At 37.4% G+C, this 19937-nt stretch overlaps 1 protein-coding gene across 6 annotated transcripts in view; it reads right to left on the bottom strand.

The window, feature by feature from the left end:
- Positions 1-19937, bottom strand: part of PRKD3 (protein kinase D3) — a 74324-nt gene that overhangs the window by 40781 nt on the left and 13606 nt on the right. For 5 of the 6 annotated variants that reach the window (XM_055108051.2, XM_055108050.2, XM_034952943.2 and 2 more), the window contains one exon: positions 1915-2053. In XM_055108051.2, the coding sequence (XP_054964026.1) occupies positions 1915-2029 (115 nt within the window). In that variant the 5' untranslated portion in view covers positions 2030-2053. Of the gene's footprint in view, positions 1-1703; positions 1759-1914; positions 2054-19937 lie in introns of those variants that run through there. The other variant, XM_034952946.2, reaches the window with a different exon arrangement.

Here is a 19937-nt window from a genome sequence, read left to right as displayed (position 1 = left end):
AGTTATTTGGAATTCCAACAGCATTTTCTCATAATGACAAGATTACAAATAGACATTAGGTTACTTTAACCAATTAAAAACTGCTTAACTTACACAGTGGGAAATAGAACACTAAAGTAAAAGCTACTATGGAACTTAACTTCAATTTACGGAAACGTTTCTGTGGAAAAAGATACTGAGTCCTAATTTAGGATCCCAGGATATACTTGTCTGTTTGTTCTCCACAGTCCTAGTGGATATGAGAAAGAAACTCCTTTCCCCTTAGTGAACGTCGGGACAGTAGACCCAAGGAACTTCCTCTCACCTCAACCTGCAAGTAGTCTGATGGACTCCAGAGTAGAGAAGGAAGAGATGTGAGCAGGACTTCCAGGTGAGACAGGGAGTGAAACTCGTCAGGAATGAAGAGGAGGGCAAGGATTGGGAAATATAGAGATGGTTTGGGGTTGTTGTATAGAAGATGAATGATCAGTGTAGCAGGGAGTGAGATGAATGAGAGAATCAGAAATATAAGATGAGAGGAGTGGGGACTAATAAGGACAGAGAGGATCTCAAGAAAAGGCTCAAAGGTGAATTTGAGAAAAGGGAACTTGGTAGCAGGGCTCTGACCCATGGCTGGCCAGCTTGCTTCCTTTCTTCCATCAGTTCTCCTACTTGCCAAACAAAAAGTACTGCAGACCTACTATGTGCATTATTATGGCATTCTTTCTTCCTTTTCACTCCTTATTATCTTGCCCACATTGCTGCAGGATGAGATGGCAAATAGTGGGAATTAAAAAACAACGTATGGCAAGAATGGGTGAGGTGGAAAAAGTGAAAGGTAGAAAAAAGCCCAGTGGGACAAAAAGGGAAAGAGCATTTTTAATTTTAAAGCCACAGAAATAACCAGCATTGTAATTTCCTCTTCCATATCTTCATTACTTCTTTTTTTCCTGATTCTCTTTTCTAAACCCCAATTTTCTTCTTTTATGCTCTTTACAGAAATGGGGGCGGGGGAAGGGGAAAAAACAGAATTTCAGTGTAACTATTTTATTTCTTTGACTCAGAGAAGAGTATATTTCTTTCAGACCAAATAATTTCCTAAGCTTAGTAACATTCAAGTAATTCAGTTTATTTTCCTATCCTGATTTTTTCCTTTTTTTTTTTTTGAGACAGAGTCTCACTCTGTCGCCCAGGCTGGAGTGCAGTGGTGTGATCTCGGCTCACTGCAAGCTCCACCTCCTAGGTTCACGCCATTCTCTTGCCTGAGCCTCCCAAGTAGCTGGGACTAGGCGCCCACCACCACGCCTGAGCAATTTTTTTTTGTATTTTTAGTACAGACGGGGTTTCATCTTGTTAGCCAGGATGGTCTCGATCTCCTGACCTCGTGATCCGCCCGCCTCGGCCTCCCAAAGTGCTGGGATTACAGGCGTGAGCCACCGCGCCAGGCCTTTCTTTTGTTTTTTTAAAGAGACGAGTCTCGCTCTGTTGTCCAGGCGGAAGTGCAGTAGTGTGATCATGGCCCACTGCAGCCTCAACCTCCCAGGATCAGGCAATCCTCCCACCTTATCCTCCCAAGTAGCTAAGACTACAGTTGCATGTGACCATGCCTGGCTAATTTTTTGTTTTTAAATTTTTAGTAGAGACGAGGTATGCTGCTCAGGCTGGTCTCAAACTCCTGAGATAAGCAATCCTCCCGCCTCAGCTTCCCAAAGTGCTGGGCTTACAGGTGTGAGCCACCGTTGCCAGGTATTTTTCTTTCTTAATGGTGATATAACATGCCTGAAAGGAAAAATCATATGGTGACCATTATTAGAGATGAAAGAAATTAAGTAACAATAATACAAAGACTAAATATAATAGAATTGCAGCATTTAGTACAGAAAATTAGGCTCTTTGAGGGGAAAAGGCAATCACTTTAAAAAGCCACTTACTTACCTGAAAGAACCACTTCCACTAGGTCTCCTTCATGTATTTCATCTGCTGAGGTAATCAGCTGCAAAATGTTTTCTGAGTTCATGTCATGGCGAAAGAGAAGAATTTTGTCATACATGCCAAAGAATCCACACTCTGGAAACTGAGGGATAATAGTCCTATATCAGTATGACCACAGCTTTCTATTTTTATAAGTAAACGTTTCAATTTTATCAAAGAATTTAAAACATAGTGTTTTAACCTAACACTATTTGCTAACAATTCTATTGATACCTAAAAGGTGATCCACGTACTCAAGCATCCTGGTTAATTTTAAAGTTCAAGAAAAATAGAAAAGTAAACTTACAAATAAATAATCATTGATGATTTTAAAATACATGTCTCTTACAAATACAGGATTTCTATATTCAGTTACTGATGGAGAATATAATCTTAAACTTACTGCTACTCCACTCTTAGCCTGAAAGATAAGCAGTCGTTCCAGCACCTTAGGACATGCTGCTCTAAATATTTCAAAATTCTTCAGTAGATCTCAGAATTATAAATGCTCACTGACTTATTTGGGCTCCTCATAGAATATCCTTTAATAAATGACACCATGTCACCTGCCTGCATCAAATGGTCTAATATGAATCAGTTTCACTAAACTAAATGCATTTGTCACAGAGACGCTGCTGCTGATATTGTTTACCTATTTCATATTGTAGCCCTTCTTTGTGAAGACCCACCCACAAAATAACTTTATCTAGTTGATTTTATAACATGAACAATTTGCTCACGTAAGTTAACATGTTTTCCTGTTTGCTTTGCCAAATGGAAAAAGCACAGCCAAATTTGTAGCCCAATTTTACCATCAGTCTTGGATCTTATGGGATGTGTTTTAGGTGCAAACACTAACCTAGTTTCATCTCATTTTCTGACCTTAATTTTCTCATTAGAAAAGTCCTGTATATATTTCTAAAGAGTTCTCAAAACCTTTTTTTGAGATAGGGTCTTGTTCTGTTGCCTAGGATGAGTACAGTGGTGTGATCACAGTTCAACAGTGCAGCCTCAAACTCCCAGGCTCGTGATCCTCCCACCTCAGCCTCCCCAGTAGCTGGGACCACAGGTGCATGTCACCACTCCCAGCTAATTTTTTATGTTCTGTAGAGACAGGGGTCTCGCTGTGTGGCCCAGGCTGGTGTTGAACTTCTAGACTCAAGTGATTCCCCCACCTCAGCCTCCCAAAGTGCTGGGATTAGAGGCATGAGCCACCACAACTGGCCTCTCGAATCTTTTTTTAAAAGTTAAATTAAAAAAAAAATTAAAAACAATGATTAATTAGAAAGTTACAAGTTTATAGTTTTTGTAACCAGGGTAAATAATGGGAAAGTACAGAAATATTTAGAATTTTTGTAATACTAATTCTCCTTTTGAGTCACCAACAGTATTTGTAAAACCTCATAGTATGTTTTAACATATATCTAAGAGTGTAAGAATTCTCAATTAAAAAGATACAAGTAAAAATACAGAACCAAAAAATTAAATTTTCATTTAAATTTTAAAATTAAAATTTTACTAAATTTTATGAAATTATTAAGTTGGAGAATAAAATATCTTCATAACCTAGTTACAAAAATTTGTAAGGACAAAGGACTCCACATTCCATCCTCATTAAAACTCTAAGGCCAGATGCACTGGCTCATGCCTGTAATCCCAGCACTTTGGAAGGCCAAGGCAGGCAGATCATTTGAGGTCAGGAGTTTGAGACCAGCCTGGACAACATGGTGAAACCCTGTCTCTGATAAAAATACAAAAATTAGCCAAGTGTGGTGGTGCATGCCTGTAGTCCCAGCAACTTGGGAGGCTGAGGCATGAGAATCACTTGAATCTGGGAGACAGAGGTTGCTGTGAGCCAAGATTGCACAACTGCACTCCAGTCTGGGTGACAGAATGAGACTCCGTCACAAACAAACAAACAAACTCACTCACTCTACTATTTGTATAAATAAAACTGATTTCAAAAAGGCATACTTCTTGCATGTCTGGTAAGTGCAAGATACTGGCCCCACAGTTTGTAAAGACAGAATAGTCCTTATCTTCCAGGAACTTACAATCTAGTAGGAAGACAGAAATAAACACAAATAAATATAGTATAAGGCAAATAACAAAATTAAAATAAAAAAATTATAGAAGGAGGAGGAATAAAAAATGTTAACTGGGACGGTGGAGTAGAGGGATTCAGTATGATATTTGAGCAGAACTAAAAAAGAGAAGCAGAGTTTCCATAGGTTGAAAGTGTAAGCATCATCAATGAGAAGTTACAAGGTAAATGGAAGACGGTAAGTGGAGCCTTGAGACTAAAGAATGAGATGGGGGAAAGCTGGGTAGAGAGAGGGCAGAAAAGCACAGGGAACCCCACTGGCACCATACTAACAAAGAAACCTGTTATTATGTTCAAACTTTGCCACCTACTAACTATAGCACCTTAGAAAAGTTGCTTAACTTCTCTAAATCAGTTTCTTGTTTATAAAATGGAGGACAATAGGAGTTATAGGCTGGCTTTATAGAGTTCTTATCAAAATTAAATTACTTGATGGCTGTAAAAGTCTCAGCACTGTGATCCATAAATACCAGTGATTTATATCACTAATGTATACCTAAAAGGGAGACGAGACATAAGGTTTCAGAGCAAGGCAAGAACATGATTAAATCTGTATTTTAAAAAGATAATGCTGACAGCATTGTGTAGAGAAACAGGAACAGAAAGAGATCAGAGAGCAAGATGCTGAAGAAAGGGTGACCCTGTCAGTCAGAAAAGTATCAGAGTCTGAATTATATAGCAAGTAAATGGAAAAAGACAAGGAAATTTCTCTCCAGAAATTACAGCAAGTAAATGGAAAGAGACAAGGAACTTTCTCTCCAGAAACTATAGCAAGTAAATGGAAAGAGACAAGGAAATTTCTCTCCAGAAACTATCATCAATAAATCATATGGCTCATCAATACTGTTTTGACCAAACCAGGAGTTCTGAATAATGGTAACTGAAGACCTAAATAATAAACACACCAAGAGAAGGAAAACAACATTAAAATAATTAATGTATGACTTGGAAAAAATAAATATAACCTTCTTAATAAATACATGGCCTAATGAAAAATAATATCAACATGAAGTTGGTATTAAGAGACTTAAAAGCTTGTAAAGAAATTACAGTGAGATATTACAAAACATTAAAAATAGACATATGTATATTAGAGGCTAGAAAGCTGTTGGTAATGATAAAGAATAAAGTCATTTCAGCATGTTTTCATACTATACTCATCTATATGACAGACAAATTAGAGTTCATAAAGGAAAAAAAAAATGTAATAGCCAGCCTGTGAAAAAGATTTCTGCTATTCGTGATTATGATTTATAGGTATGTTTGGTAGGGTATTTAGAAACTACGTAAGAGTCAGGCCGGGTACAGTGGCTCACGCCTGTAATCGCAGCACTTTGGGAGGCCGAGGCGGGAAGATCACGAGGTCAGGAGATCAAGACCATCCTGACTAACACGGTGAAACCCCATCTCTACTAAAAAATATACAAAAATTTAGCCGGGCGTGGTGGCGGGCGCCTGTAGTCCCAGCTACTCGGGAGACTGAGGCAGGAGAACGGCGTGAACCCGGGAGGCGGAGGTTGTAGTGAGCTGAGATGGCACCACCGCACTCCAGCCTGGGCGACAAAGCGTGACTCTGTCTCAAAAAAAAAAAAAAAAAAAAATTATGTAAGGGTCTAAACTAAAAACATGAGAATTCTTGAGACGTGTATATTAAAGATATACACCTAAAAAGAAATACACCCCTCATTCATAATGAGCACACATTCATTATGAAGAATTATACAGAACAAACAAAAACCAAACTGTTAATGAATTCAATATACAAGGATTTACTGTTCCTGATTTTGAAAAATTCAGAAAATAGGTTTTGACGCAGGAGTGGATCTCTAAACAATGTCTTAATTCTGGCCACATATCAGAATCACCTGTAGAGCTTAAAACAAAGGATGCTTAGGCTATCATTTCAGGTTTATGGTTAAGCTCCTGAGGAATAGGCGGCGAACACCTGAATTTTAAATTTACTTTTAAAATATTATTCAATGTATGTATTATATATACTCTTTAAAAATAATCTATTTTTAAAAATAGTTTAAAATTTATAGAAAATGTAGACAATAAATAGTACAGAGTTCCTGTATACTACCCCATACCCAGTTTTCCCTATTATTAACATTGTACATTAGTTACATGCTATATTACAATTAATAACACAATATCCACACATTATCATTAACTAAGGCTCATAGTTTATTCAGATTTCCTTAGTTTTTACCTAATACCCTTTTTCTGTTTAAGAATCCCATCCATACCACATCACCTTTAACTGTTATGTCCCCATAGGCCCCTTTTGGGCTGGGTTAGTTTCTCAGACTTTGCTGGATTTTAACAATCTTGGCTGTTTTGGGAAGTTCTGGTCAGGTATATTGCAGGATGCCTTTCTACTGGAATTTGTCTGATGTTCTTTTCATTATTACTAGGGTAATGGGTTTTGGGGAGGCAGACCACAGAGGTAAAGTGCCATTCTCATTACACTCTACCAAGGGCACCTACTGTCAACATGACATCACCACTGATGTTGGTTGAGGTAGTGTTTGTCAGGTTTCTCCACTGCAAAACTACTCTCCCCCCACCCTTTTCTATACATACTCTTTGGAAGTAAGTCATTATGAGCAGAGCACTTAAGAAGTGGAAAGGTTTGTTTGTTTCCTTTCCTTGAAGGTGGAGTATCTACATAAATTATTTGAAAATCTTCCAAATGGGAGATTTATCTATTTTCCCCCACTTATTTATTCACAACATTTATATATATCAATATAGACTCATGGATATTTACTTTATACTTTCAGATATAATATGTACTCTTTTAAAATATAATTTTATTTATTTTTGAATAGGCAATTATTCAAAGTTCAAAAGGCAAAAAAGAGTAGACGGCACACCCATGCCCTAGCTGCCTCATTAACTGTCCTGTAGTCAACAGTGTTGCCAGTTTTCTCAGAATCCTTCTGAAAATATTTTACATACCAAATACACATGAATGTATCTTTCCTTCATTTTACACAAATGGCAGCACACTATAAACACTGTTCTGCAGCTTGCTCTTTTTTTCACTTACCAATATATTTTAGAGATCATTCCATTAACAAAGTTCTTATTTTTTTTTTTAAAACAGATGTATAGTTTTCTTTCACCAGTCCCATCTAAGTATACAATCAACCAAGTTACTTAACCTCAGTTTTTCCATCTGTAAAATAGTGCCTAGTTGCCTACTTCATAAAATTATCATGAGAATATGTTAATATATATATACAAAGAACTTAGTGTCATTTTCAATTTTTTTCATCAATGTTTTATAGTTTTCATTGTAGAGATCTTTCACTTCTTTGGTTAAGCTTATTCCTAGGTATTTTATTTTATTTATAGCTATTGTAAATGGGATAATTTTCTTGGTTTCTATTCCAGATTGTTCACTGTTGGCATATAGAAATGCTACTGATTTCTGTATGTTGATTTTGTATCCTACATCTTTACTTAATTCATTTATCAGTTCTAATGGTTTTTTGGCAGAGTCTTTAGGTTTTTCTAAATAGAAGATCATATCGTCTGCAAAAAAGGATAATTTGACATCTTCCTTTCCAATTTGGATACCATCTATTTCTTTCTCTTGTCTAATTGCTCTACTTAAGACTTCCAGTATTATGCTGAACAAAAGTTGTGAAAGTGGGTATCCTTGTCTTGTTTCAGATCTTAGAGGAAAGGCTTTCAGTTTTTTCCCATTCAGTATACCAGCTGCATGTCTGTCATATATGGCCCTTACTGTCTTGAGGTATGTTCCTTCTATACCTAGTTTGTTGACAGTTTTTATCACGAAGTTTTCATTGTGTTGAATTTTACTGAATGTTTTTTTGGCATCTATTGATATGACCATATGGGTTTTGGTCTTCACTCTGTTGACGTGACATATTATGTTTAATGATTTGCGTATGCTGAACCATCCTCATATTCTAGAAGAAAACAATGGGGAAACACTCCAGGACATTAGTCTGGGCAAAGACTCCTTGAGTAAGACCTGAAAAGCACAGGTAGCCAAAACAAAAATGGACAAAGGGGGTTACATCAAGCTAAAAAGTCGGGCACAGTGACTCACACTGATAATCCTAGCACTCTGGGAGGCCAAGGTAGTGGACTGCCTGAGCTCAGGAGTTCGAGACTAGCCTGGTCAACATGGTGAAACCCCACCTCTACTAAAATACACACACACACACACACGCACACACACACACAAGCTTCTGCAAGGAAATAATTAACAAGTGAAGTGACAACCTACAGAATGGGAGAAAATATTTGCAAACTATTCAACTGACAAGGGGTTAATAACCAGAATATATAAGGAGCTCAAATGACTCAACAACAACAAAAAAAGAAAATCCAATTAAAAAATAAGCAAAAGATCTAAATAATACATTTCTCAAAAGAAGACATACAAATGCCCGATTGGTATATGAAAAGATACTCAACATCACTAATCATCAGAGAAATGCAAATCAAAACCACAATGAGATATCATCTCATCTCAAAATGGCTTTTATCAAAAAGACAAAAAATTAAAGATGTTGGTGAGGATGCAAAGAAAGGGGAATGCTTATACACTATTGGTGGGAATGTAAATCAGTACAGTCACTATGAAAAACAGCACGGAGGTTGCCAAAAATAAAACCACCACAGGATCCAGCAATCTCGCTACGGGGTATCTACCCGAAAGAAATCAAGATATCAAAAAGATATCCGCGATCCCATGGTTACTGCAGCAAAATTCACAATAGCCACAACAGGGAATCAACCTAAGTGTCCATCAATGGAAAAATGGATACAGAAAATGTGATACACATACATGGTGGAATATTATTCAGCCATAAAAAGAATGAAATCCTATAATTTGCAACAACATGGACAGAAGTAGAGAATAACATTTCGGTTGGTGAAATAAGCCAGGCACAGAAAGACAAGTATTGCATGTTCTCACTTGTATGTGAAAAATTAAAAAAAAAAATGACCTCATGGAGATAGAGAGTAGAATGATGACTACCAGAGGCTCTGAAGGGTAGTGGGTGGGGGGAATAAAAGGGTTGGTTAATGATTACAAAACTACAGTTAGATAGAAAAAATAAGATCCAGTGTTTGGTAGCATGATAGGTAGACTACAGTTAACAACAATTTATTGTATATTTCAAAATAACTAGAAGAGTAGAATTGGACTGTTCCTAACACAAAGAAATGATAAATATTTAAGGTGATGGATATCCCAATTACCCTCATTTGATCATTATGCATTGTATGCTTGTATCAAAATATCACATGTACCTCATAAATATGTATAACTATTATTTATCCAGAAAAATAGAAATAAAACAGATTAGAACTCGTGATAAGCTAAATACACCTTAGCTATTCCAATCTCTTGTGAGTATGAGCAATACCCAATGAGTAATCCTATGTACATATCTTTTCCCACTTTTTGAGTATGAATATGAGATAACTTTCTAGGAGATTTGCTGGCTCAAAGAAAACGCATATTTGAAATTTATAGATACTGCCAAATTGCTCTTTATGGCGGTCAAACCAATTTATACTTCTGCAAGTAATATATTGAGTATGTACTTGTTTTGCCACGTTTTTATAGTGTATTATCAAACTTGTTGACTTTAGATGAAAAATGGTATTTTTGTAGTTTTAATTTGCATTTCTTTTATTACAAGAAGTTGAACATTTTTCACATGCTTAAGTGAATCTGTATTTTCTTTTCTGTAAATTAGGAATTCATATTTTTGCTTATTTTTAATGGATTGATCATCTTTAAAACTCCAAATCCAATTACTCCTCAGAATGATTTTCATTATGTGGAGACCTTTAGTAAGTCCTGAACAACATATCAAAAAACCATAAACAAAAATACTTTATATTCCAAAGTATATATGTAAAATTTCTCAAAATGATTTGACAGCAGTGAAACCTAAGAGAGCTTTTAAGATTATAGCTTCTTGTTCTAAATCAGACTTCAGGAGAACAAAGAACAAAGGAGAAGAGCCTTTTTTTTTTCTTTCAGTTGTATAATTTGAAAAGGAGAAAATATTTTGGCAAACTAATTAAAACCAATTCTGGATTACATTTTTTTTTTGAGTGGGGGTCTCCCTCTGTTGCCCACAATGTAGTGGCTTGATCATTGCTCACTGCAACCTCAAACTCCTGGGCTCAAGCAATCCTTTAGCCTCAGCCTCCCAAAGTGCTGAGATTATAGGCACGAGTCACCTTTCCTGGCCCTTAATTACATTTGTGACTCTGCTATGCTCACAGAGTCAAAAGGGGCGGGGGCAGAAACCTGTACTAATGCTGTTGTCTCTATATTCTTCAAAATACAATTCTTGCCCAATAAAATGGTGTATATATATCCCTTCTAAACATTCTATTCTCCTGAGAGGGAAGAAGTTCAGAAAAGCAGCAGAGGTGATGACATGTTTAAGTAATTGTCAAGAATTGTCACTGGCTATTATTTAGTTTATTCCTCTAGGGCAATGATCCTCAGCTGAGATGATTTTGCCCACAGAAGCTATATGACAATGTCCTGAGACATCTTTGGTTTTCACAACTTGAGCTAGTGGCATTCAGTGGGTAGAGCACTGTAGAACACAGAGGGCAGCCCCCACAAGAATTATCCCACCCAAAATGTCAATAGTGCTGAAGCTGAGAAATCCTGCTTTAGGGAATAAAAGAGTCAAGAGAATAAAGAGGCTGGGAAATGTGGAAGAAGTTGGCAACCTTTTGAAAACTAGACAAGTCCATAATTCCTTACCTGGCCTACCTCATCCTTGATTAAAAGAAAGAGGAAATTAAAGAAATAACTAATGATACAGCATGGTAGAAGCAAAATGGCCCTTTAATTTGGCCTCTTTCCAACTGCTCCCCCATCCCCCGAGCTTTTCTGGATTTGCTTACTACAAACTGTGCCGATGACCCCTCTTGACTGTGCAAAATGAAGTATTTTCCCAGTCCATATGGGAATGCAACAGAACATCAGTTATTAAATTTCCACCCTCATGCACTCTGCTCACTTCATTCTTTGCTTTTGTATTAAAGATGACTTCAATAATTTTAAAAAATAATCTTTCTATAACCATTTTAGACGTTATTTTTTACAGCATTACTTAACATTTTTAAGTAAAAGGTTCCAATAGTTGCAAACAAAATTATTTTAAGCAACACTTATTTTGAAAGTAATTTAAGGTGAACTGTTTCAAGTTCATGTCGTTACAATGCTGTCAGTAAAATGTCAGGCAAGGTAGGAAGCTTCCAAGTTATTTCACTTGGTCAAACATAATTTTTGCACTTTAACAATGGTTTCTGAATTTAACATTATCTGAATGAATAATTTATCACTATGAACTTTAAAATTTTTTTTTTAGACACAGTCTCACCATATTGCCCAGGCTGGTCTCCACCTCCTGAACTCAAGCAATCATTCTGCCTCAAGCCTCCCCAAGTGCTGATGATAGAGACAGAAGGCAGAGAAATACTAGGCAGACGGGGGGGGGTCCTGGCGAAACCCCACCTTCAAGATGAAAAGCCTGAAACCCGTTGCCCAAAGTGAGAACTTCTATCCCTGTTTGCCTGCTCTCTCCTGATTGGTTCTTTCTAAATGTCTTTTTACCAATCGAATGTTGCCTTTTCCAAAACTACCTACGGCCGGCCCCATGGCCCAACCCCTGTCCTCTGCCTATAAAGACCCCAGACTCAGCCAGTAGAGAGAGAGAAGCAGCTTGACTGGAGAGAGGTGACTTGACATTGGAGGGACAGCTGGACTTCAGAGGATGGCCTGACTACCGGGAAGAGCCGCTGGACCTCAGGAGAAGATTACCTGCCTGTCCTGTCCCCTCTCCCACATCCCACTCTGCTGAGAGCCATTTCCCATCACTTACCACCTTCACCATCCTTCAAGTGTCTGGGGGACCTCATTGTTCTTAGATGCCAGACAAGCACTGGAGACCCAACAAGTGCCAGTACCCCAAAAAAGGCTGTTGCATAGGCCCTTTCCCCTTGCTGGTGGAGGGCAGCCACCCCACACGATGAGGCAAGGCGCCCACTGAGCTGATAACACGCTGCTGTCCATGGATGGCAGACCTAAGAGAGTATTATATCTTCTGGGGCCTCTGGGGGGTTTCAGGCACCACAACCTAAGTGCCGCTGTGGGGCCCTTAGGTTGAAGGGCCCCACAGGTATGAAGTCTGCTCCTGCCATCACTCAAGGCGGCTAGCCAGATCCTGCACTCGTTTGCTCACATGTTCCCTCCCAAAAGAGGTTGAGTGTGGCGGACTGAGTAAACAGGGTACCCCGTCCCAAGTCCGATGAAGAGGTCAAGAAAAATCCTACATCACTGAGATTACAGGTGTGAGCTGCCGTGCCCAGCCAGTATGTACTTTCTTAAAAAGAAGAATGAAGGTTTTATTCTAAATGCAATGGGAAACGATAGAAGTTTAACATACATTTACTTTTAAAATGTACTTGATATATAATAAATGCACTAATCTTAATTAGAAGCTTGATAGCTTCATAAACATACACACAACCCACATAACCACCACTCAGGTCAAGATACAGAATATTATCAGCATCACAAGTTTCTTCAAATGCATTTGAGACACTGAATACCAACGTCATTTTAAAAATCAGCAACACAAGTTTCTTCAAATGCATTTGTGACACTGAATACCAACGTCATTTTAAAATTTGATGCCAAATAAATCTTCACAAGTCTTTTTAAACATAAACTCGATCATAGTAAATAAGCTCCATGAGGAAAAGAATATTCTCTTTTCATGTTCCTCCTGAATCCCCAAGCACTTTGTACTTAACAGGTACTTACTAAAAAAAAAAAAAAAAAAAAAAAAGAAGTGTTGACTATTGAGCAACTAACTTAGCACTAATAAATTACACAGAAATCTAATATTAACACCAATTTTAGGAAAATATTTAATTGGAGAGAAGCAGCTCAATGATTCTGTTTCTAAATACAGACATAAGGACGATAGCTGAGTCAATCAGAAAATTACTCAACATGGACTTGAATTTATTAACTTTCATCATTAACCTGAACCCAGAATTTTTTGGATATGAAATATCATAAGAGGCCAGGTGTGGTGGCTCACGCCTGTAATCCCAGCACTTTGGGAGGCTGAGGCAGATGGATCGCCTGAGGACAGGAGTTTGAGACCAGCCTGGCCAATATGCTGAAACGCCATCTCTAGTAAAGATACAAAAAATTAGCTAGGCATGGTGGCGGGCACCTGTAATCCCAGCTACTTGGGAGGCTGGGGCAGGAGAATCACTTGAACCTGGGAGGTGGAGGTTACAGCGAGCCGAAATTGCACCACTGCACTCCAGCCTGGGTGAAAGCAAAACTCCATCTCAAAAAAAAAAAAAAAGAAAAAAAAAGAAAAGAAAAAAAAAAAGAAATACCAGAGGAGCTGCTTTATTTAACACCTGCCTTTCTGATACCAACCAAAGCTATCTTTTTTCATTCTCATTTTTTCTTGTTTTGTTATTAGTTCTGATTATCTTTAATTCAAACTTTCCGAATTAAAGATCTAGGCTCTTCTATTATAGCCAAGGTCTTATGATGAACAGTAGAATTAAAAAAAAATTTCTTCTTCCAGTTTGAGCTTTCAGATTAGTAATGGCTGCCTGACATTGATTTTGCCTAGACAAAAAAAGTAGGGGTAGAATAAAGAGCAGGATGTCACTAAGCTGCTGCAACACATCTGTAGTAGAAAGAATGGATAGAAAAAAAAAACATAGAACGACAACTGGGTTTTTTTTGACAACAAAAGATACAGCTGGGGTTTTCAGTCTACTTTGGCATAACCTGAAAATTATACCCAATCCGTATCTACAGAGACGATGCAGTTAAAGAACAGACTAAAATAACTCCTCAATTAGGCTACATAAGCAAACAACCTTCAGGTCTAGTGTCACGTAAATCGTCAAAATTAAAACCAAATGTTTTAAATCAGCTAAAAGCAGACAATCTGCTTTTGTAAGAATTATTCCAATTTCTGTAAACAGCATTATAACTTAAAATGAATTGCTGTCTGCCAATTCCTTTCTCACTCCAATTATATCTACTATGTTCATTCAACAAATTAACACAGTAGCAGGAGCATTATAGTGGTATCTTCTAAGCTTCTTAGCATATGAAAGCAAAAAGGTGGAGAAGCGCTACTGAGTGCAGTCAATATGCATCAGAAATTGTGCAAAGCACTTGCTACAGACTCTTAATTTCCTCAAAACTCTTAAAACAAGTAATCCAGGCCCTTTAATAAGATAAACACTTTATCTCCGTTTTTTATAGTTTTTTTATACGTTAAATGCTAAAATCAAAAGGCAAGAGCAAACCAATGTAAGCATGTTGGCAGGCTACCTAATGAAGGCTTTAGGACTTTAAGATCACTACAAGACCAGTGATCTTTCCATATCTAAACAGATTTTGAAATCATGAGTATTAACTACTTTTGAGCACTAAGTATGTGCCAGACACTACCTGGGGCTTTACATTTAACCACCATTCTTCTATGGAGGTGGACTTTATGACACTAGTTTCACACCTGAGAAAACTGAGGGTCAGAAGTAACTTGAAAAGGGCCTATCATCAGTGGCAGAATAGCAACTACAACCCAGGTGTCTCTCCTTGATTGCAAAACTCTGCTATGGCATAATATACTCTGTTATCTCTTCCTTGGATTCTTTTTTTTTTTTTTTTTTTAAACATACTACACCAGTAACAGAGTTAATGTAATTTCAAGGTTGAAAATCCAAGCATGAACAATCACTGTAAGATGGGCGAGGCTTCTGGCCTACTCCCTCAATATCAATTTTCTCCCTTGTAATCAGGCGTAAGTGGCCTCCCAGCTGTGATCTGATCAGGAAATTTCTGTTTGGCTCAATTCCAGTTCTACCTGCTGCTCAGATTTGTCTGACTTCTGCATTCTCCTGATTCCCAGTACCATTAGTTCTTCGGGTTTAATCAGTAAAAACACATTCCCTTCAGCTTATAAACCTCTAGAAGGCAGAGATCTTGTTTGTTGTTAATTTTGCTTTATAAAACAATATGAAGATATAGGAACTTTTTATATATATAGGTTAAAAATTCACGTTAACTATATCCATACTCACAATAAAAACTGTGCACTGTTAAACAAAAATGGGTCAGGTGTGGTGCCTCACACATGTAATCCCAGCACTCTGGGAAGCCAAGGTGGAGGGAACGCTTGAGCCCGAGAGTTCAAGACCAGCCTGGGCAACATGGTGAAACCCCATCTGTACAAAAAATAAAAAAATTAGCCGAGCATGGTGGCCGGAGTCTGTGGTCCAGCTACTTAGGGAGGGTGAGGTGGGAGGATCAATTGAGCCCAGGAGGTGAAGGCTGCAGTGAGCCGTGATCATGCCATTGCACCCCAGCCTGGGTGACAGAGCAAGATCCTGTCTCAAAAAACAAAAACAAAAATGCCCAGGCAAAACTAGAAATCCTGTTTAAGACCTCAAGCTGCAATTCATATTTGTAAGATTTTAATCTAGGAGATAGTCATATTCCCTATTTTACTAAGCCCCTACAATAGTACTAAAAGAGAGACATTGTAGATTTCTCCAAACTTCAGAAATGCTATTACTCCATCAGTTTAACCCAGGGGTTTTCAACCTCAGCATTATTAACATTTTGGGCCAGATAATGCTTTGTTGTATGGGGCATCATAGCAACTTCCTTGCCCTCTATCCACTAGATGCTGGAAGCCCCCCTGCTCCAGTTGTGCATCCAAAAACGTCTCCAGACATTGCCAAATGTCCCCGGGAGGTCAAAATCTCATCAGATGAAAACAATTTAACTTGATCTTATATATTAAAATCAGATACTGAGACTATAACATTTGCCAGTAAAATAGTCCAAAGTCCTAATCCACATTCTTAAGTGGAATAAGGAAAAAGTTCAGGAAATAAATAACTTTAAAAATTTCAGAGCATTCTAGAAGAACCCCTGGCCTTTTGCACAATCCCAGGAAAAACAAGCTCTACAAACTAATTATCTGACAATCTAAGCTAGTGGGATCAGCTTGGGCATAACTAAGGCACTGGATATATGAAACAAGATGGGAAAGAATACTGATGCTTATCTGCTCATTTCTATCTCTTTTCAGCTCTAATAACTATAAATCATCTCATCAATAAAACTGTATTTCCAGTATCATGTTTTTAGAAGAGCAGGTATGTGTTCTTTACCAAATGTCTACTAAATGTAAGACATCTCTGAGGATAAAAGATGAATAAGACAGCATCAATCAATGTATCATAAATGTTGGAAGGGTTTCAAAGCTTTGAAAAAAGGAAGCTAAGTTTTGGCTTATGCTAACAACAACAACAACAACAATAAAAGAAACTCCACCCTACTCCACCCTTGAGGTGTGTAATGAAACTGGATGAAATTCAAAGAGTGAGCGCTTTTGGTCATATCCAAGTTTTAAGCAAAGCTCAACTATAAATGATCTGTTAGAGATATTTTCTTGGGACAAAAACCTCAGTGTATACGTTTTGTGATATTCTTGTTAGAATTTAATCTAGTTTTTAAATTATAAGCCTTGAATCACTGATTGTTCTCTATTTCTATGAAATTTTACCATGCTCTCCCCCATACTGTGAACGCCAATTTCATTTTCCCCCAACTTAACACGATACCTAAACTATATTTTAAAACTGTTTTGAACATCTTCCTGCACGCTTGTTTACTAATCTTTTTGTAAAACATAACTCTCATATCATTTGACCAAGTGTTGAGATCAGTTTTTCTTACCAATACATGAGCTCTATGTAGAAAGAAGACATTAACCTATATAATACTTGCCGTAACATTTTCCCAATCTTGTTGCTTTTACTTTTACATATGTATACGTTATAATTTTAAATAAAATCTCTAAACTGATCTTTTCATGTTTTCTTTTATTGATCTGAAAGCGAGCTGCCTGCTGTCCAGAGGTTTGATAGTCAATTCCATTATATGTAAATTTTCTTTTGAGTTTCCACATTTCACCTTTAATCACTGAAATTTACCTTGGTGTCATATTTTTCTTTTGAGACAGAGTTTTGCTCTTTCCCTCAGGCTGCAGTGAAGTGGCACAATCTCAGCTCACTGCAACCTCTGCCACCACCCACCCCCACCCACCTCCCTCCCCACCCAGAGTTCAAGCGATTCTCCTGCCTCAGCCTCCCGAGTAGCTGGGATTATAAGCACCTGCCACCACACCTGGCTAGTTTTTGTATTTTTAGTAGAGACAGGCTTTTGCCATGTTGGCCAGGCTGGTCTCAAACTCCTGACCTCAGGTGATCCACCCACCTCAGCCTCCCAAAGTGCTAGGATCACAGACATGGGCCAATGCGCCCAACCAGTGTCAGGTATTAAGTGAAGGTCTATGTTAATGTTCCTTCAACTGCTTAAAACTAGTTTTTTAAGCTCTGTTTTTTTTTGAAAAATGATTCCTTTTAATTTCTCAAGACTCCTTTGGCATACCTAAAAGTACCTTGTGCTTATCTATGTTCAGATAGTATATAACTTCAGTTATTGTAGGTTTTTCTTCTCTTTCTCTCTTATTTTTCAGATTTTTAAATTAATGCTCTTGACTATTTTTCCTCCAGATAAACTTTAACATTGTCAGAGTAAAAAGAATACCAATAAAAATCTTTAATGGAAAGAAATTTAACTGGAGAAGTAAAAATTACACATATCAGTCTTCCTTTTTCAGGAACATAAGAAGACACATTCATTTTACAAGGTCTTTAAAAAATTTTTTAAAGATTTTAATTTTATTTATATTTGGACTTACCCGTTTCTTAAGATAATTGTTGCTAAATATTTTTAATCTTTTTTTCTAATGGAGATATTTATGCACTCTTGGTTAGTTTTCCTGTACCTCTTGTGATATCAAAAGATCTTATACAATGTCACTTAACTGTTCCTATCCCTTTAGAGTTGATTCTATAGGCTCTTTCCAACAGTTTAATTCTTGGGCATGTGTATACAATGCAAGAATATCTCAAATAACAGCCTAAGGGTACAGAAATACAGAAAAGCATGCTTACTTACTCACTGCTCAACAATGGTAATTAACTGACTAGTTAAATCAGTTGACCTCAAAATTATAAGATTCTTAAGTCACATATGCAATCACCATTAATCTAAAGAAGCATATTGGCCAAGCACGGTGGCCAATCACACCTGTAATCCCAGCACTTTGGGAGGCCAAGGCTGGCAGATCATGAGGTCAGGAGATCAAGACCATCCTGGCCAACATGGTGAAACCCTGTCTCTACTAAAACTACAAATATTAGCTGGGTGTGGTGGTGCATGCCTATAATCCCAGCTACTCGGGAGGCTGACGCAGGAGAATCCCTTGAACCAGTGAATCGGAAGTTGCAGTGAGCCGAGATCGCGCCACTGCATTCCAGCCTGGCGACAGAGCGAGACTCCGTCTCAAAAAAAAAAAAAAAAAAAAAGGCAGCACATTATGCCCTTAGGAATATATTATACCAAAATATTCTAATATAGAAGTCACAGGTTTTCACATGCAGCCCAAGAACAGAAGATAAAATAAATCACAGAATTGATATACCATTAACCTCTAATTTTCTGTACCAATAAAAGGAGAATTAGTAAAGCTAATAGAAAACTGTGAGTACCTATTCAGATCAAGGAAGGAATCAGCTGTCTTCTACAGAGAAAACAGATTCTGACATATGTATATATTCTATAAAGCACAAATCAAAAAATTAACATAAACTTAATTGATAGTAGTTTTCAGTCATTTCTAGATTACCACTGGCTAATTCTAATAAATCTTCAACAGAGAGGGACCTCGAAGTGTAATAGCTCAAGTTTTCTTTTGAGTTTGGAAACCACTAAGATCAGATTAATACATAATAATATTGATTAGCTAGCATATACTGTGTGATTACTATTTGCTAAGTATTGGGCTAAGCATTTCAGAAACATATCATTTAATATACACACACAATGATGAGAGATGAGTGCTATTTTTAACCTCATTTTTCAGACAAGGAATCAAGATTACACAACTAATAAGTGGTAGAAATGAACTCCAGTTTAATCCCAAAACTAATGGTTTTAACTATAACACTATACTGCTTCATATTAATTCCTTCCTTTATTTATTCAACCAAAGAATATTCACTGAGCACCTACTGTGGCCATGATATCTGGCATCATAAAGCTTAGTTTTATAGTGGATACAGTCAAGAAAAGAGACAATTACGATGAGCATTATGAATGTTAAAATACAATGTGTTGGATAGGATGCCAACATCCATACAGAAAAAAACTTGCTGGAGGTCTAAGCAGAGGATGTGGCAATGAAAGGGTGTTCAAGGCTACTTAAAAGATAGAACATGGCATGTCTGAAGCTTAGGAAAGGAATCTGGACCAGAGATCAGAGATTCATCAGCATTATTTTGTAAGTAATCTTGCAATAATACCTTATACATAAGCAATCACATATTTCTGTCACCTGCTCATTGCTGGCAACTACACGTCTGTCCAGTTAACTGCTGCAGAGTGAAGAGGGCAGAGATTATCACGAATTTCTTGAATAACTAATTCTAACACAAATAAAATTTAGAGCACCACTAGGAAGCAGAATCACAAAACTTTTTATCTGACCATGCAAAAGAAAGCAGACTCTATATGTGCATAAAGAGACCAGTATCTGCTGTCTCACAGACTAGTGAGGATGTTAAAGGTATCTTGCTTTATCCATGCTACAAGCTATCAAAGTAGTAGCATGGCATTGTACCAGCAAAAGCTTATTTCTCCAGGTGAAGTACTACAGTTGGTGATGGC

This window comes from Pan paniscus, chromosome 12 (genome assembly GCF_029289425.2).
Source record: "Pan paniscus chromosome 12, NHGRI_mPanPan1-v2.0_pri, whole genome shotgun sequence".
NCBI classification, from domain to species: domain Eukaryota; kingdom Metazoa; phylum Chordata; class Mammalia; order Primates; family Hominidae; genus Pan; species Pan paniscus.
Note: the sequence above shows the minus strand (reverse complement) of the source record. Positions and strands in the feature narration are given on the sequence as shown.